At 42.8% G+C, this 19,259-nt stretch overlaps 1 protein-coding gene across 3 annotated transcripts in view; it reads left to right on the forward strand.

Annotated features, from left to right (window-relative positions):
• MCC (MCC regulator of WNT signaling pathway) overlaps positions 1–19,259 on the forward strand; it is a 494,030-nt gene that overhangs the window by 211,744 nt on the left and 263,027 nt on the right. Inside the window, exon 1 of one of the 3 annotated variants that reach the window (XM_070462371.1) lies at positions 16,396–16,571. The exons of the other annotated variants lie outside the window; for them this stretch is intronic. Coding sequence (XP_070318472.1) covers positions 16,554–16,571 — 18 coding nt within the window. The 5' untranslated portion in view covers positions 16,396–16,553. Of the gene's footprint in view, positions 1–16,395; positions 16,572–19,259 lie in introns of those variants that run through there. 3 annotated transcript variants of the gene reach the window in all.

The following is a 19,259-nucleotide window of genomic DNA, read 5'->3' on the forward strand; positions in this document are numbered from 1 at the left end:
AGTAGTGAAAATGAAGGCAGTTACATAGAGTATTCAGAAATAGCACTCAGAAGTGCTAAGAACTTTGCATGCATTTTATTTATTTTTTACTATCATTTTGGCCATGCCACAGAGCATGTGGGATCTTAGTTCCTTGACCAGGGATTGAACCCACGCCCCCTGCAGTGGAAGCATGGAGTGTTAACCACTGGACTGCCAGGGAAATCCCTGGGTACATTTTTAAAATGTCATTTCCCTGCTTATGATCCTGCATTTTAGGGAACCCAGCTCCTTAGCCCCTGTTGGCCTCCCCAGCTATATCTGGCTACTTGTCACCCTCACATTCTGACCTCTAGCCAACTCAACTACTTGAAGTACCTTCAAGGTGCCTGGTTCTCTCTTGACTCCAGAACTTCACATTCGTTTGTCCTCTTCCGGTACACTATCCATAGCCTCCACCTTTGCTTATGTACTTCCTGCTCTTCTCATAGGACTTAGTTTGTGTTAGTTCCCTTCAAAGTCTTCCCTGCCATTTCCACTGTGGACTAGATTCCATCCTCTACGATGCCCCCATAGCATTGGGTGTTTCTGCGTTATAGCACTTACTACACCGTTCAGGGCTACAGACTTATCATTCCTACCAGAGTGCCTGCTGTCCAGTGTTGATCACTCGCACTTGTTTAGCATCCAGCCCTCGACATTCCCTTCTGAGAGCATGATCTTACTTAAACTGCAATTCCTGTGACAAAGGTCCTATCTTTAGGGGTGTTTGGAAGCTCAGAAGGATTAAGAGTCTTGCCCAAGGTTATCCATCTAGTAGGTGCAAGGCCAAGTTTAAACCCGGGTCTTGATTCCAGAAGTTCCTGCTGTTTGCATGGTGCCTAGTCATGGTCTCTAGACCTGAGTTGCTGGGTGGACTGGTAGATTGCTGGGAAGGAGCGGCACTGGGGCAATGTCCAGGTTTCTGAGAGGATTATGCTTCCTGGTGGCTCAGCCTGTAAAGAGTCTGTGGAGAGACCTCTCCCACAATGTGGGAGACCTAGGTTCAATCCCTGGATCAGGAAGATCCCCTGGAGAAGGAAATGGCAACCCACTCCAGTATTCTTGCCTAGAGAATTCCATGGACAGAGGAACCTGATGGGCTACAGTCCATGGGGTCACAAAGAGTCAGACACGACTGAGTGACTAATACTATGCTAACAGGAGAGATTGGAAATTTCATGTAAAATCCAATTTGTGATGAATCTGGATTTAGGCATGCTGAATTTGAGTTGCCTGTTGGTCATCTAAGTGGAAATGTGCTGCTAGCAGACTATGGGCCAATAAAGCTCAGAAAGAGGTCATTTTCGCAATCTTTGGTCTTCATGGCTGTTTACTTACGATGCAGATGAGTTGACAACTGATGCTGCAGTCATTGTCCATTCCAGCCTTCACAACAGATCCCTCCACTTATGTACCACATAAACAAGGAGTCGTGTGAAGCAACCAAATGGGACCATGCCTACTCCAGTGCGAATCAACGTACCACAATCTTTGCCTTCTACATTTTCTGTGCACACACATTTGTGGTTCAAAATCTGCGATTATAACTGAAACTGGTTGTGTTTTAAAGTCACAGTTTTTAACAAAAAATATTTACGAAAAATCTGATTAGTTCATGATATGACGTAAGCATGTCTACCTTTGATTCCTCCTTAAGAAAGGGCAGGGTAAGGGCTGTGTGGGTATGATCACAAATGTAGTACATGTACATACAAAATTTGGAAAAGAAATCAGTAAAAAAAAAAATCTTGTAATTATATTATCAGGTAATGTTTTGGTATGTTCTCTTGGTTAGTAATATTTTTTTAAGGGATTATACTTGAGTTTCACAGTATTATATCTTTCTTTCCTCAAGTTTCTCTTAAATTTCTTTAAAAAAAAAAACACTTGAATTTTAATAACTCTAGTAGTCCATATTGTATGCCATAATAGCTATTGAAGAAATATTTAGGTTTTCAATTCTCTACTCATATAAATAATGCACCTATATAACTGTTTTCTTAACACATTTAAGGTAGATAGGGACGGGAAAGAGAGAAAGAAAGAAATGTGAGTGAATGAAGGAAATGCGCAGTGTTTTATGCAGAGTTGGTATTTGGTGTTAAAGAAGAAAAAACAAGGGTCTCTTGAGATCCTAGGTTGATCTTTGTAAAATAATATAAAGACTGAAAAGGCCAATTAAAAACCAAATACACGGGCTAAAATAAATGGGGACCATTTGTTGTTCTACCTTGGCCTGTTCAGATAGTCTTCTGCCCACTGCTTACTTAAGAATGCCTTGACAGTGGTGGAGGAGGGCTGCGGGCGTCAGAGGCGCCAGGGCAGGAGTGCAGAGGGACGGCGTAGCTGCTGCACAGATCCCTGCTGGTTGCCCCCTGGGGCCAGCCCAACTGGCCACTGTGGCCTCGACCTTCTGATTCTTCGAGGTGTGGGGGATGGGAAAGGACGCGGTATCCTGCCTTTTTTTTAAACCACCAAATGAAATAAATTTTAGAATGTTGTTTTTAAAAAGGATATTTCACCTGAACATCTAAGGTTTCCTTTTTTGTATGTATGTTGATGTTATCTTTCTCTGCATGATCTCACATTAACCTATTGTCACAAAGTCTTCCATGAACCAGTCTAATGGTAGGAAGCTCAGTCCCTGAGGCCGAGTGGAGTCCTTTTTAATCATAGGAGCTGCTGAATTTCATTTTCTGGCTGAGTGTGACCATTATGAATTGCTAGGGTTTTCTCTGTGTTGATGGTGACTTCCTATAAATAACAACAAAATGATTACTTGGAAATCCTTAAATTGAGCTACATTGCAAGTCTACAGTTAAAGCCTTTATTTAATTTTTGTTTAAAGTAGATGTGACCAAAATACTAATCTAGAGCAACATTTAACCTACTGTCTTGGTGGACCCTGCTATGTAATCAGTTTCACTCTTATAATTGGAGTAACTGTTTTGGCAGAATGGAGGAGGGTCCACTTGTAGCTTTGGGGTGTCTGTCTTTTTTTTTTTGTTTAATTTTTCTTTTAAGGAGTTCCTGAATCCAGTGGCCCACCCTGGAGGCTTTGGTTGCTGGGATGGCCTTAGGTCTTTACTGCTTTCAGATAGTGAAGGGTGGCCCCCAAGCTGTGTGATCCTAGGGTGATCTTTGTAAAATAATATGAATACTGAAAATTTATAGCCCTTGTCCCCCTTCTCTGGAAGGCTGAAACCCAAGCTGGGAATCCAGGCAGGGGCAGGGAGGTGTCAGAGCCCAGTTTCTTGCCCAGAGATGTCATTGATTGCGGACATATTTTCTGAATCTAAGGTATATTATGAGTGTTTTTGAAAATAGAGTTGATAGTGGAAAGTTGCATGACTAAAACCTTCATACATGGTGATTTCAGTAGTCCAGTATTCGGCCCGTCAAAGGATTGAGGTGGAAACTTGACTAATGATTGGAAACAGCTGTCAGTGTGCTCCTCTGACCTTGGTTTCATTAGCTCCAAAGTGTCTTTAGTCCAAATTAAGTGGTCCCGTAACCAGCAAGGACCTACTGAACAGCACAGGGAGCTCTGCTCAGTGTTATGTGGCCGCTGAATGGGAGTGGGGTTTGGGGAGAATGGATACATGTATATGTATGGCTTAGTCCCTTTGCTGTCCAGCTGAAACTATCACAACATTGTTATCACCTATATCCCAACAGAAAATTAAAAAAAAAAAATTAAAGGATCCCAGCTTAGCACAGATGCTTCTCTTCTGCTTTCCCCCTTTCCTCGGAAGAAGTTGGTTTGCCAAGAATTACACCATTCTTAGCAAAGTGGAGGAAGGAACTGACCAGTTTCTAATACTGGGATTCTGATTTATGCTCCACTGTGAGCACTACTGCCTGTTAGGACAAGCTTGGAGGCAGCGGTCAGAAGTGGGTGTTGTCTAGTAGTGTGATTGAACTAAGTCCGTATGATGTACTATTCTTCAGCGACCTTCTGGACCACACTGCTTATATGGCCAGTGGATGTACCGTATTCAGCAGTTGGTGTGTGCTGGGCATGCTGGCATTTCTCTGCACAGACGCAAACCCTGTGTCTCTCCTCTCTATGTCAGTGGTACCGATGAACCCAGGGGGCAGCCCATTAGGAGTGGAATTTAGGAACATTGTGTGATCCCGAACTGGGAGTCTGAAGAAAAGAAACGGAACAGAGCGTATTTCATGGAGGAAGGATTTATTAGCCTGTCCACCCTACATATGACTGTTTCATCATCCAGTTGATTATCATGGAGGAGGCGATTCCTGATCTTTATTGCCATGGCCATTTGCATAGTGTTATTTGCAGTTCTTTACTTAATCCAGTTTAATCATGAAAATGCCCTTATTTGGTCCAGCTGACTCTGCTTGGCACTGCCTCATGCCTACTCTCTACCCCTCTTTTCTAAAAATCCTGTTGCGTTTAGTTTCTACAAGCACATGTTAAGTGCTTTAAAATGTGGCTTCATCCTGTTTCTCAAGCTTAACTTTCTCCTCCCCATGAGCTTCTGAGTCCTAGGAGTGGCTGGTACTGCGTGTGCTCTTCTGCTGGGCCCCTATGATACCTGCTTCAAATGAGAAAATCAAAGAAGAGCCAACTGACAAAGACCCTGCATGTTGAAGGCATGACTCAGAATAGAGCGCAGATCCCCAGCTCTCAGCTTTGTGTAAACTTCCTAAGATCTCCTTGCTCATCTACAGACCTTTCCCACAGGGGCAGCTTTTAGAAAACCCCGAGCGAGTCGGAATCTCTGATCCCCTCATATCATGTGCTGTAGCTGATGATGGAACTTTGCCAGAAGAGGAAAGGGACGTTCATTCTGGCACTCCTACTGTTTGCTAGAAACTAGACATTGATTCGGTGGTAATTAATATCCTGATTTTGGAAGGAATTGTGTGTTTCTCTTTATACTCCAAAAATTTGTCCAGTGTCACTCTCAGCTCCTCAGGTACTGTTCTGCTAAGTGTGGTAGATTAAGAGTTTCTTTCATTTTCCTTTCTGTTCTCATTGGGTTGGTAAGTCTCTCTCCTTAGTTCATTAATGTTTTCACATCCTTGAAATAGTAATTTGTATAAACCATTCCTTGCGCCATTTCTCCAGTTCCTGTTGCTGGGAGCCCCAAGACTCACCTGCCACCTTGTCCGTATTACTACATTTTAGTGATTTCTGTATCGCCTACCCACATGATAGTCTATGGTTTTATCAGTTTGAGATTGAAAACTCAAATGAATAAAGGACAACAGAATAAAAGAAACCTAGTCAGATATGATAGGAGAATAATGTCCCTTACTTCATTCATTGAAGTGTTTCTTTGCAATCCATGCATTATCATATTCATTTTTAAAAAATAATAGTTGCTGTATTTTGTTGAAAGAATAGGCTCATAAATTCCAAGAAGCTAATTATATTTTGTTACTGATGTTGCTTGAATCCTAATAAGTTTTTTCCTCTTGCTAGCTTAGCAGTCGGAAAAGGAAATACATCTTAACATGGACAAGAGTACCCTGGTAATTAGAAATTACTGAAAAAGGAATAATGATATTTTGTTACTAAAAGTTTTCTGACTGAGCATGCTAGAGCCTGATTTTAAAATGAAGAAAGAAATTGCTTCTTTATTTTTTATGTTGGTCTGCCAGAAAAAAGGGAGAAGAATTAAGGAGAACATATCAACCTGATTGTATTTGTAGGCTCTTCCAAGATTTTACAAAGGGAAGAAAAGAGAAAACACTATAGAGATGATGGGTGTGAAATTTAAAAATCACAAGTAGAAAAAATATGGTCATAGCCCTGGGCTTACAGTATTAAATAGAAATGATATTATTGGCTCATCTTTGGGTGCTCACTGTGTGCCTGCCATGATGAGGAACCTCTTGATATAGAGAGGTTAAAAAACTAACCCGAGATCACAGAGTAAGTGGCAGAGCCTCAGCTATCTAAATCTTGACTTAGTTTTCTTTGGTGAAACTGAAGATTAAATAAGAAAAACAAGAGGAAGATAAAATATATGTGAGCCAAAGGTGGTTAAGCTCCAGTTTTTAATGCAGAGAATTGAGTTTGAAGTTGCTCGGTCATCTCTGATTATGCAAATATTCTTACTCATTTGAGTTTCTGTTGAGATAATTGTCTCTCTGATTACTCAGGAATTTCACTGCAGACACCTTCTTAGTCCTGAGCAAACTGGGATGGTTGGTCACCTTACTTCTGATATTGATGCCAAGTTTTGTTTTTAATTTGCAGTAGGAAATTTTTTACTAAAGCAAAGCTGACTGATCATTAAACTACCTTTTAGTTTTTTCTTGATAAGCTGAGTCTCTTGCCTGTGTTGTTACCCGTCTTCCACTTAAGATTTGAGTCTGGAAACCATCGCTGTGGTCACAATGCTTAACACTTAACTTGTGAACATAATGTTCTGGGTACCTGGTAGAAGAAATGACAACTGTGTCATTGTTAGTGATGGGGAAACTGAGTGAAGGAAAAGCACAACATTTCTTATGGCCATGGGAGTCTACAACATCTGAATCCACAGTGCTCCCTCCCTGAGTCTCAGCTTGGAAATCTAAACAAACGCCTCTTGGGTAAAAATATTTCCATATCTTATAGTAAACATACTTGATCATTTATGTAGTCCTGCTACAATCAAAGACTTTGTTAAATTGCTTAGTTAGGCTAGACTAATTGATAGAACATTTAATGAAGCAGATATTGTTATGCTCAGCAAACTGGTGATTTTCCCCAAGGGGAGATTAAATTAAACTCATATATATCAATTTTTTATTTGTGTGTGTGTATATATATATATACATATATATATTTGGCAGGGAAATTTGAGAGGTAAAGTGAAAACGTTACCATTCTATCAAAGGTTTTTCTTAAACATCTATTTTTGTAGCATTGGGGCCCTTTCATTGGAAAAGTAGAGATGCACACAGCTAGGGCTTCCCTGGTGGTAAGGAATCTGCCTGCGATTCAGGAGACCTGGGCTTCATCCTTGGGTCAGAAAGATCCCCTGGGGAAGGAAATGGCAACCCACTGCAGTATTCTTGCTGGGAAATCCCATGGACAGAGGAGCCTGGTGGGCCCCAGTCCATGAGGTCTCAAAGAGTCCGACCCAAAACTTCCTTTTGTACACAGCTACTTGGTTATGTATGGATGTGAGAGTTGGACTGTGAAGAAAGCTGAGCGCCGAAAAATTGATGCTTTTGAACTGTGGTGTTGGAGAAGACTCTTGAGAGTCCCTTGGACTGCAAGGAGATCCAACCAGTCCATCCTAAAGGAGGTCAGTCCTGGGTGTTCATTGGAAGGACTGATGCTGAAGCTGAAACTTCAATACTTTGGCCACCTCATGCGAAGAGTTGACTCACTGGAAAAGACCCTGATGCTGGGAGGGATTGGGGGCAGGAGGAGAAGGGGGCGACAGAGGATGAGATGGCTGGATAACATCACCGACTTGATGGACATGAGTTTGAGTAAACTCCAGGAGTTGGTGATGGACAGGGAGGCCTGGCGTGCTGCAATTCATGGGGTCGCAAAGAGTCAGACACGACTGAGAGACTGAACTGAACTGACTTGGAAGTTAGCATGGATGGAAGTTAGGGATGTAACTCAGGTTGCATGGAATTTGGTATTGGTATTTCCATTTCTCAGCTTTCTAAGCAGGGGCCTTATTACCATATTCTCTGTTTCTTCTCAGTTCAGTTCAGCCGCTCAGTTGTTTCCGACTCTTTGCGACCCCATGGACTGCAGCGCGCCAGACTTCCCTGTCCATCACCAACTCCCAGAGCTTGCTTGAAATTCATGTCCAAAGAGTCAATGATGCCATCTAACCATCTCACCCTCTGTCGTCCCATCTCTCCTTCTGCCTTCAACCTTTCCCAGCATCAGGATCTTTTCCAATGAGTCAGTTCTTCACATCAGGTGGCCAAAGTATTGGAGTTTCAGTTTCAGCATCAGTCCTTCCAATGAACATTCAGGACTGATTTCCTTTAGGATGGACTGGTTGGATCTCCTTGCAGTCCAAGGGACTCTCAAGAGTCTTCTTCAACACCACAGTTCAAAAGCATTAATTCTTCCATGCTCAGCTTTCTTTATAGTCCAACTCTCACATCCATACATGACCACTGGAAAAACCATAGCTTTGACTAGACGAACCTTTGTTGGCAAAGTAATGTCTCTGCTTTTTAATATGCTGTCTAGGTTGGTCATAGCTTTTCTTCCAGGGAGCAAACATCTTTTAATTTCACTGCAGTGATTTTAGAGCCCCCCAAAATAAAGTCTGTTACTGTTTCCATGGTTTCCCCATCTATTTGCCATGAGGTGATGGGACCAGATGCCATGATCTTAGTTTTCTGAGTGTTGAGTTTTAAGCCAACTTTTTCCTTTCTCTTCTTTCACTTTCATCAAGAGGCTCTTTAGTTCTTCTTTGCTTTCTGCCATAAGGGTGCTGTCATCTGCATATCTGGGTTATTGATACTTCTCCTGGCAATCTTGATTCCAGCTTATGCTTCATCCAGTCCAGCATTTCTCATGATGTACTTTGCTGCTGCTAAGTCGCTTCAGTCGTGTCCACCTGTGTGCGACCCCATAGATGGCAGCCCACCAGGTTCTGCCATCCCTGGGATTCTCCAGGCAAGAACACTGGAGTGGATTGCCATTTCCTTCTCCAGTGCGTGAAAGTGAAAAGTGAAAGTGAAGTCACTCAGTCGTGTCCGACTCTTCGCAACCCCATGGACTGCAGCCTACCAGGCTCTCCATCTGTGGGATTTTCCAAGCGAGAGTACTGGAGTGGGTTGCCATTGCCTTCTCCAAGATGTACTGTGCATATAAGTTAAATAAGCAGGGTGATAAGATACAGCCTTGACGTATTCCTTTCCCAATTTGGAACCAGTCTATTGTTTGATGTCCAGTTCTGACTTTTGCTTCTTGACTGACCTCCATACAGATTTTCAAGAGGCAGGTCAGGTGGTCTGGTATTCCCATCTCTTTAAGAGTTTTCCACAGTTTGTTGTGATCCACACAGTCAAAGGCTTTGGCATAGTCAATAAAGCAGAAATAGATGTTTTTCTGGAACTCTTGCTTTTTCAATGATCCAACAGATGTTGGCAATTTGATCTCTGGTTCCTCTGCCTTTTCTAAAACCAGCTTGAACATCTGGAAGTTCACAGTTCACATACTGTTGAAGCCTGGCTTGGAGAATTTTGAGCATTACTTTGCTAGCATGTGAGATGAGTGCAATTGTGTGGTAGTTTGAGCATTCTTTGGCATTGCCTTGCTTTGGGATTGGAATGAAAACGGACTTTTTCCAGTTCTGTGGCCACTGCTGAGTTTTCCAGATTTGCTGGCACATTGAGTGCAGCACTTTCACAGCATTATCTTTTAGGACGTGAAATAGCTCAACTGGAATTCCATCACTTCCACTAGCTTTGTTTGTAGTGATGCTTCCTAAGGCCCACTTGGCTTCTCATTCCAGGATGTCTGGCTCAGATCACACCATTGTGATTATCTGGGTCATGAAGATCTTTTTTGTACAGTTCTTCTGTGTGTTCTTGCCACCTCTTCTTAATATCTTCTGCTTTTGTTAGGTCCATACTATTTCTGTCCTTTATTGTGCCCATCTTTGCATGAAATATTCCCTTGGTATCTCTAATTTTCTTGAAGAGATCTCTAGTCTTTCCCATTCTATTGTTTTCTTCTATTTCTTTGCATTGATCACTGAGGAAGGCTTTCTTATCTCTCCTTGCTATTCTTTGGAACTCTGCATTCAGATGGGTGTATCTTTCCTTTTCTCTGCCTCCTCTTCTAGTAAGTTGAAAAGTTAAAATTGGCCTCACTTCAGAAACATTTTTGTAGCCTATTAGGTGGGGTAAAGAGTGTTGGGAGAGGCTGGGGTGGGTGTCCAAAGGATGACCTTAGTTATGATAGGTCATCATAACTTAGTATAGATGATGATAGTTATCTTAGGAGCCTGGAACGTTGATCCTTATGAGGTCAGCTGTCGGGAACTAGACTAAGTCCTTTATTTTCTTTATCCCTCATTTTACCTATCCTTTCCCACCATAATTGGCCTTCGCTTGTGGCTCAGCTGGTAAAGAATCCACCTGCAATGCGGGAGACCTGGGTTCTATCCCTGGGTTGGGAAGATCCCCTGGAGAAGGAAAAGGCTACCCACTCCAGTGTTCTGGCCTGAGATTTCCATGGAGTGTGTATAGTCCTTGGGGTCACAAAGAGTTGGACATGACTGAGCGTCTTTCACTTTCACTTTTCCACCATAATTAGAATGAATATGATGTGTCTCCAGGGTGAATTCTGAAATTCTGTCAGTGAAAAACTGGGTCAACACTGACCAACACACCCATAGATGGGCTTTGTCCCTCAGTTCTGTTGCAATGAGTGTATATGGGTGCTTCCCATGTTCTGACATGCCCTGAAGCTGAACAACCTTGTTATCCATTACTGACTCTGATTACATTTGTTACTACCTAAGCTTATATAAGGGACTTCCCAGGTGGCACAGTGGTAAAAGAATCTGCCTGCCAATGCAAGAGAAGCAGATTTGATCCCTGGGTCGAGAAGACCCCCTGGTACAAGAGTAAACATGTGTACTCATACCATACAGTCCAGCAATCACTCTCCTTGGTGTTCACCCAAAGGACTTGAAAACCTGCGTCTACACAGAAGTCTGCACACATGTGTTCATAGAAAGTTTATTCATAATTGCCAAAAGTTGGAAGCAACCAAGCTGTCCTTCAGTAGGTAAATGGATAACTGTGGTACATACAGACAATGGAATGTTAATCAGTGCTAAAAAGCAGTGAGGTGTCAAGCCATGAAAAGACATGGAGGAAGTTTAAATGTATATTACTAAAATCTGAAAAGAGTACCTATTATATGACCTCAGCTATATGACATTCTGGAAAAGACAAAACCACCGGGAAAGAAAAATATCAGTGGTGTCAGGGACTGGGGAGGAGAGATGAATAGGTTGAGTAAGTAGGATTTTTAGGGCAGTGAAAACATTCTGTCTGATACTGTAACAGTGTATACATGTCGATATGCAATGGTCCAAACTCATAGGATATTCAGTGTTGAGTGAACCAGAATGTTAATATGGAGTTTGAGTAATTATGATGTATCAATGTAGGTTCATCAGTTGCAACAAAGGTACCACTATTGTGGGCTTCCTAGTGCTCAGATGGTAAAGAATCTGCCTACAATGCAGGAAACCTAGCTTAGGAAGATACCCTGGAGTAGGAAAAGACAAACCAGTATTTTTGCCTGAAAGATTCCACGGACTGAGGCGCCTAGCAGACTACAGTCCGTGGGGTTGCAGAGAGTCAGACATGACTGAGCGAGTGGCCACACATACACATATACACACACGCGTTTGCTTATATAAGAATGGTAAATTGAAATTGCTAAAGAAGGAAGCTATTTTTATTTTGTGTTGAGTAAGTCATAAGCAAAATTTTTTCATGCAAAAGTGATGAAAGCAATCTAGATCTAGCTCTTTCAGATGCCCATATTTAGCATCCTAAGATTTTTCACTAATGGAAGCAACTTCTGTTAAACATCCTTGCTCTTCTCAATCTCCCCATGAAACATTTTCCTACACTGTCTTTGTTCTATCATGCATCTTCTATATCTTACATGTTTCAGAACTTCAAAGCATAATTGTACTCTAGACAAAATACATGGACATGTTTTGATACTGAGCTCTGTGTACTCTGCCTTATCTCTGAACTAAATCTTGCAGTGATGAAAGAAAAATAAAAGCAATCTGTCAGTGGGGTGCTCTTGCTACCCTTCTAGTAATCATCTTTATTGCCATTCGTTTCTCCTGATTGCTGCTCTGACATTTCCATGAAAATTACCAAGGGCAGCTGATCTAGATAAATTATGCCCTTTCTGACCAAATAAAAGACCACTGACATTTTGGCAGTGCTAACCTCATTAACAGTATTAGCTAGGAGTCCTGCTTTTAGTAATGCGCCATCCTGGGCATGTGACTCTAGGTTGGGGCAGATTAAAGACCTTCTAGCTCCTAATTAACAAGTGTAATAAATGGCAAACAGTTTGTGGGAATCCCTGAATAACATTAATCAGATTTAGAGCACTACCACCATTTCATAATTTGTCTGTCAGTGTGGAAAAATCACATTAAAAACGCGCCAAAGATATGAAGGAGGTGCTTTTTGATGTGTTAGCAGCTCAGGAGTGAAGTTTGAGAGATAGAAGTTGAGCCACATAAGAATTCTTTAAACTTCAGGTTTTCTTTGAAAAAGCTTATAGCAGAATTCAGTGGCCTCTGGTTCCCTGAGGTTGAGCCTGTTGGCATCAAAGGACCCAGTCCCCACCTGGAGAGAATGAAGCGCTCTGACTCCAGAAAGGAACTTACCTGCTGGTGATGCAGTGTCTTTGTAAACAGAGAATCAGTATTCTGTCTCCCTCCAGCATGTGAAGCTGGTCTGACTTTTGTTTCTTCATCCCTGTTGTTTCTGTCAAGTCCTCACCCACCCCAGTCCTGCTATTTCCTTGGCTGCCTTCACTGTTTCTAATTTTTGCTGCCATTCTCTGATTGTCCATCAATCAGAGATTGTCTGATTGTCTTCTTCCTTGCCTTCTCATCTTCGAGAAGAAAGTCCGGCCCTTACGGGTAACACCAGTCAATGTTCATACTCCTGTCCTTATGTTCTGTACTAACGAACTAGGGTTGTTGTTGTTCACACCAAGTCGTGTCTGACTCTCTGCGACCCCATGGACTGCAGCACACCAGGCTTCCCTGTGTCCTTCACTATCTTCCAGAGTTTGCTCAAACTCATGTCCATTGAGTCGGTGATGCCATCCAACCATCTCATCCTTTGTTACCCGCCTTTTCTCCTCCCCTTCTTTCCCAACATCAGGGTCTTTAACAGTGAATCAGGTCTTTGCATCAGATGGCCAGAGTATTGGAGTTTCAGCTTCAGCATTAGTCCTTCCAATGAATATCCAAGGTTGATTTCCTTTAGAATTGACTTGTTTGATCTCCTTGCAGTCCAAGGAACTCTCGGGGGTCTTTTCCAGCACCACAATTCAAAAGCATAAGTTCTTCGGCACTCAGCCTTATTTATAGATATAATTGTTGGCCTCTCCAAACTGGCCTGTCTTAACTGATGTTTCTTTCCCTTTAAACTGAGTATTTGGAACCTTTCTAGAAGCCAGTTATAATTGTTTGCAGATAACCAAAGATTAATGGGTGATTTAAGAAAAATCCACTTCCCAAACTAAAAGTGTTTTAGACAGTCAACCAGCGAACTGTTATTTCTAAGGCACTCAGGGCCATCTCCAACAGTTGAGTGATACTTTGTGTATAACAGTATTCTGTTGCCACTGGGTGGAAGGACAGAGAAGAGGTAACGTCATCTGCCTGCTGGAGCTGTTGTTTGACCCTCACTGGGGGACAGAACACAAGATTTTCTTATCTAAGTATCAGGTAAATCATACAGACTTGTGAATGCTAGGTGTTGAGGGAAACAGCATCAGGATCTGGAGCGGCCCAGGGAGATTGGTGAGGGTGGTCCTTCCTGAGGGCCTTTGCATGAGCAGGAGGAAGGGGCTTCTGTGGTGCTGATGCGTGTGGGGGATCGGGAGGGGGAGCTGAGCAAACCAGCGTGAGCTCCAAGTCCTAGTGGAAGTCGCTCAGTCGTGTCCGACTCTTTGCGACCCCGTGGATTATACCGTCCATTGGTTGCTCCTAGCATGATGCGAAACCTGGATGAGGTGGGTAGGGTTCAGCTTGCCTCTAGAGGACCTGTGTGTGTTCCATGCTGAGCTGGGAACTAGTATCCTTGGCTGCTCCAGGACAAACCATTGGAGAGTTTTAGCAGGAATGTGGCACAGGAAAGTGGTGCTTTGGGGAAGAGGAATTTTGAACATGTTTGTATAGGAGTGTTTGGATAGGGAGATGTGGTGCTCAGAAAGAAGTTAAGGCAGTGTTTTGGTTACCCAGGTTTGTAGAAATTGGGTGTGGATGAAGATGGGGAAAACGTTGGTTACAAATGTGACAGGATTGGGTAAGTAAGCGATCACGAAGGAAAGGAGCAGAGTAGAGTTGAAGATGTAGCTGAGTTTTGGGTTGTTTTTAATCATACACTCCTTTCATTCTACTTTAAAATTAATTGTTTCAGCAGACCTCTACTGTTTTAGTTGTTACATATAAGTACAGAAGTTTTAATAGCTTTATTAAGGTAGTTATACATGATAAAATTTACCCAAAGTGCGCAATTCTGCAGTTTTTGTACATTTACAGGAATGTGTAACCATCACCGTAATCTAATGTTAGAATATCTTCATCATTCCTGAAAGAAGCCCCATGAGCAGCCACTCCCTGCCTTCCACCCTCCTTGCTGACTCCGAATCCACTCCTGTCGGTGTGGATTTGCCTGTTCTAGAAATCGTATACTGTGTGGTCTATTGTGATTCCCTTTCCACTTAGTGGGATGTTTTCAAGGCCATCCATGTTGTAGCCTGTCTCAGTACACACCTGGATTTTGGTGTGACCGCTGAGCGGATGGTCAGGAAGAAGCCCCGGGGCAGGGGGCTGGGCCCTGTCTGCTGAATGGGGGTGACAGCACCGCCCTCTTTACTTCCCACAGTTATTCTGGGGCTCAGATCTTATATATGAACATCTATTTATCTATCTATTTCATACAAACTTAGTTTTGGGAGGGGCACATTTTGCTGAAGACGAGACAAGTTTTAGAGGTGTGGGGATGAAATTGAGCTGTCACTATGTTTGGGTTGAGCCTCTTGGGGAGTCATGCTGTTGGCGTCCACAAGGGTTGATGGTATTGTCCAGGGCAGAGGTTAAAGAGGGGAGAGCCAAGGACGGAGATGTGAAGAAGGTCTGTTGTGGGCGGATAGGAGGAAAAGAGCCATGGAGACGAGCGCTCAACCGGTCCTGCTGGAATCTGTAATAATGCAGTCATTGCTAAGTTCTCTTAATTAGCTAACTACTGGCCAAGTCAAGTCTGTGCAGGCTTCTCTGACCCAGTTTATTCTTGGCCCAAGCCCCTTTGCCAGCTGGCCAGTGACTTAAGGCCCTTATTTAAAAAACAAAGTGAAAGAGAACAGTGACGTGCCCTGGCTTTGCAATGTGACCTGCTTCCCAGGCCAAGATTCTACTACCTGGTGGAGTGGCTTGAGCTCCTTGCTGGTCTCTTAAGGTGTCCTTGTTTCTACCTGATCCCGTGCTGGGAGTGTGAAGACCACCTCCAAGGCCACAGGGTGTTCACAAAGGCTTTGTGAGTGCTAAGATGTCCTTGAAAGTAACGGTGCGGTGCGATTGCCCACCCCTCTCCCAAATAAGTACGAATCAAACCTGATGGAAGATGATGGGAATTTCCAAGGACCACCTCTGGCTGCCTCTGTAAGGAGCTCTGCTGGGTTGGGTAACGCCTCTGTAAATAGTGTAATTGATTGTTGCTGGGTAAACAAGATCCCACTTTAGGAGAATGAACATGTAGACTGACTCCACCTGCATAGGTTTTTTTTCCCAGGAGAGGCGATACTTATGTGGCACTAGCGGTACTGGTGTGGGGTGGGAGTGGGGGGCAGTGTGTGTGTGTTTTGAAAAGGTAGAGTGGGAAAGGGGAAAGAAGCAAGAAGAAATGTGAATGGAAGGTGGATATGGTAGGCACCTAAACCAGAACCCACAAGTAGATAGGTATTTTTCAGATTTCCAGGAAAAGGAATGAAGCGAAGAGGAGATATAAAAAAGAAACTCAGTTTTCCCTGGAGTTTGGTGTAGGGTTAGGACCTAGGGTTTTAATAAAAGTTGAAATTAAATCCCCAAGATAGCCCATAGTGTGAGAGTCTTATTAGACTTGTCCTTGGAAGGAGGCTTAACTGTTGTCCCTACTAAATTTATATAGCGTGTTCTCCCTGCCTGTATTACAGCAGGCCAAGTGAATGCTTAAAATATTACCTAGGTCTCCCTGTCTCCGTTTTCTAGGCACCACCCCTCACTCCATTTATGCTGCTTAATTGGGCCCATCTCCTGGGCATTTGGAAATGGAATATGTTCTACTCCTGGTTTGTCTCTGAATCGTGGGAACTGTTAACTCTGGAGGCCTATGAACCCAGGAGGGACTGGTCTCCAACGAGGGAGGGAAGCAGGAGAAGTGGAGGGAAGGATACAGTCAGGAAATGAGCACTGTTGCCTGCTCAGGATCCTCAAGCTCCAGAAGGACCTGTGTACTTAAAAAGGATGGAAAGTGAGTTGGTTGACTTTTAGAAACGAAATATTTCCTGCCATATCTGTCAACAAAGGATGTCACAGTCGACAATGATTACGCTTAGTGACTCAGTCGTGTCCGACTCTTTGTGACCCGGTGGACTGTAGCCCACCAGGCTCCTCTGCCCATGGGGATTCTCCAGGCAAGAAGACTGGAGTGGGCTGCCATGACTGCCTCTAGGGGATCTTCCCAACCCGGAGATCGAACCCAAGTCTCCGACATCACAGGAGGATTCTTTACCATCTGAGCCTGTAGGGAAGCCCACCATGACTGTAGCCCTCCAGGTGAGTCCTGAGGAAACTCAAGGAGAGTGTACCTGCATCTAGCCTTCGGCAGACTGCAGCCGGTTCCCGTGCTGAGCCCTGAGGAAACTCAGGATGTGAAAACACAGGATACTGGCCCCAGATAGCTAAGGTGCATATCAAAGGAATGATTTCAGTGAGCCCAGACTCTTGCATCTTCCCATACACAGAAAAGTGCTAAATTCCTTAACTTGAAATATCTGGTTTTCCTTTAATTAACAGTAATCTTTTGATGTTCAGACTACCTGCCCTTTGTTTCAAAACTTATATATAAACCAGGTAACTCCTCAACTTTTAGTTTGTGAATATTTTTTAAGTCATCAGCTTTTTTGCTTAAACTATCTCAGATTGGGGAACTTCAACCCAAGGAGCCCCAACTCATTTAGTAGTTGGAAGCAGCCTGATCTCTTTACAGCTGCTCTGAGAACCTATTATAAAGTAAAGTAGGAGATGTATGTTTGGGGGCCTGTGTTACTGAAAGCATAGCCCCATAGATGGCACTGCTCTGTCCCTGCCTGAGCCAGAGGAGAAGCATCTGTAACAGAAAGTGAAAGTCGCTCAGTTGTGTCTGACTCTTTGCAAGCCCATGGACTATATAGTCCATGAAATTCTCTAGGCCAGAATACTGGAGTGGGTAGCCTTTCCCTTCTCCAGGGGATCTTCCCAACCCAGGGATATGTCGACTAAAAAAATATAGTCACAACCTGAAAGTAGAGTTATTTTATTTGGTGGGAATGTTTAGGACTCTGAGCCCAGGAGACAGCATCTCAGTAGCTCTGAGAAAACTGCTCCAAGGAGGCAGGAGGGGAAGTCAGGCTATATACAAGTTTGCAACAAAGGGAGCAGGCAGTCTGAACATCAAAGATCAGGTATCAAGTTAAGGAATTTAGCATTCTGTGTATGGGAAGATGCAAGCCTCTGGGCTCACTGAATTCATTCCTTTCATATGCACCTCAGCTATCTGGGGCCAATCCTGTTTCCTTGTTCACCTTGCTTCTTGCATTCCCCCAGCTCCTCAGCAATCACCGTGGGGGGTGGCAGCATCCCTGGATCCAGTTTTGGGAGCTCTCATTCACATTTGGAGGCCAGAAATCACTGATGGCTGTGACATTTCTTGTTTATTAATATGACAGGAGATATTTTCATTTCACAGGTACCAGTTGGGTACCACTCTGGCAATTTTCAGGACAACTGCCTGTCTCTGGAATTCATTTTGGGATTCATTCAGTTACAGTCACAAAATGCTCAGATGCATGTAGGACTTGGGTCTAGGGCAGGGGAAGGCACACGTTTTCTGGAAAAGGCCATATAGTACATAGTTTAACTTTGGGTCTTGTGGTCTCTGTCACAACTACTGTGTCATTGTAGGGTATACACAGCCATAGACAACATACAAACAAGTGGGTGTAGCTGTGTTCTGATACACACTTATATATACCAATGCTGAAATTTGAAATTTATATAATTTTTGCATGTCTTGAGATAATCTTTTGGGTTTTTTTCCCCAACCATTTAAAATGTAAAAACTCTTATTAGCTTACAGGCTGTACAAAAACACCCTCTGACATGGATTTAGCCCATGGATTAGTGGTTGGCAGACACTTAAAGCATGGCATGAAAGCAGGGGGACGTATGTGTTTTTGTAATAGCTAAGGTGGATGAGAACAGCTCTCATAGAATGTGAGTTCTGAATATTTTAACCTTTCCATTAACCTCACCAGACCTCTGTGGGATAGATGGCTAGTATAATAGCTAAGTCTTGAGATGGAGGAATGGTTTTAAGTTCATTGAGCTGGTTTTAGAACTGGGAGGTAATAATTTCCAGAGCTTTTAGGTGCTTGACTCATGACTGAGGCCGTCGGCGCATTTCCAAGGAGGAGCTGCTCTTTCCACATTTAAGTACATATAGCGAGGTCAGGGCTCCTGAAATATTGCATAATGGTTTGTGTGAAGTCTAGATTAGAATTACAAAGTTTAATTTTTCTATATAGTTTAGCCACTGAAATCTACACCTTCCCCTGCTCAGTACTTGAAAGATCTAAATATGTATGCTGTTTAAAAAAAAAAAAAAAAATTTATTGAGATGTAGTTGACAATGAACTGCACATAGTTAAGGTGCACAGTTTTAGAAATGTATGTGTATGTTTACACATATCTATCCAAGAAACCATTACTGCAATCAAGAACATATCCATCATCCCCAAGACTTTTTCTCTCACCTCTCGCCTCTCTCCATTCCCCTTTTCTTTCCTAGACAATTGCTAATCTGCTGTCACTCTACGTTAATTTAATTTGCATTTTATTGAATTTCATGCAAAGGGAACCTTACAATATGTCCTGTTTCTTTTTGGTCTGGCTTCTTTCACGCATAATTTTTAGACTTATCCATGTTGCATATATCAGTAATTCATTCCTTCTTGTTGCTGAGTACATTCCATTGTATGAATGGATCACAGTTTGTTCATTCATCTGTTGAAGAACATCTGAACTGTTTCCATTTTGAGGACCTTACACATCAATTTGCTGTTAATGTTTGCATATAGCATGGGATATAGGACACATGCGATATCATTTCTCTTGGGTAAAGACCTAAAAGAACCTAATAGCTGGTCACATGGAAAGTACGTATTCAGCATTTTAAGAAACTTCAAAACTGTTTTCCAAAGAGAT

Source organism: Odocoileus virginianus, unplaced genomic scaffold (assembly GCF_023699985.2).
Source record: "Odocoileus virginianus isolate 20LAN1187 ecotype Illinois unplaced genomic scaffold, Ovbor_1.2 Unplaced_Scaffold_3, whole genome shotgun sequence".
NCBI classification, from domain to species: Eukaryota; Metazoa; Chordata; class Mammalia; order Artiodactyla; family Cervidae; genus Odocoileus; species Odocoileus virginianus.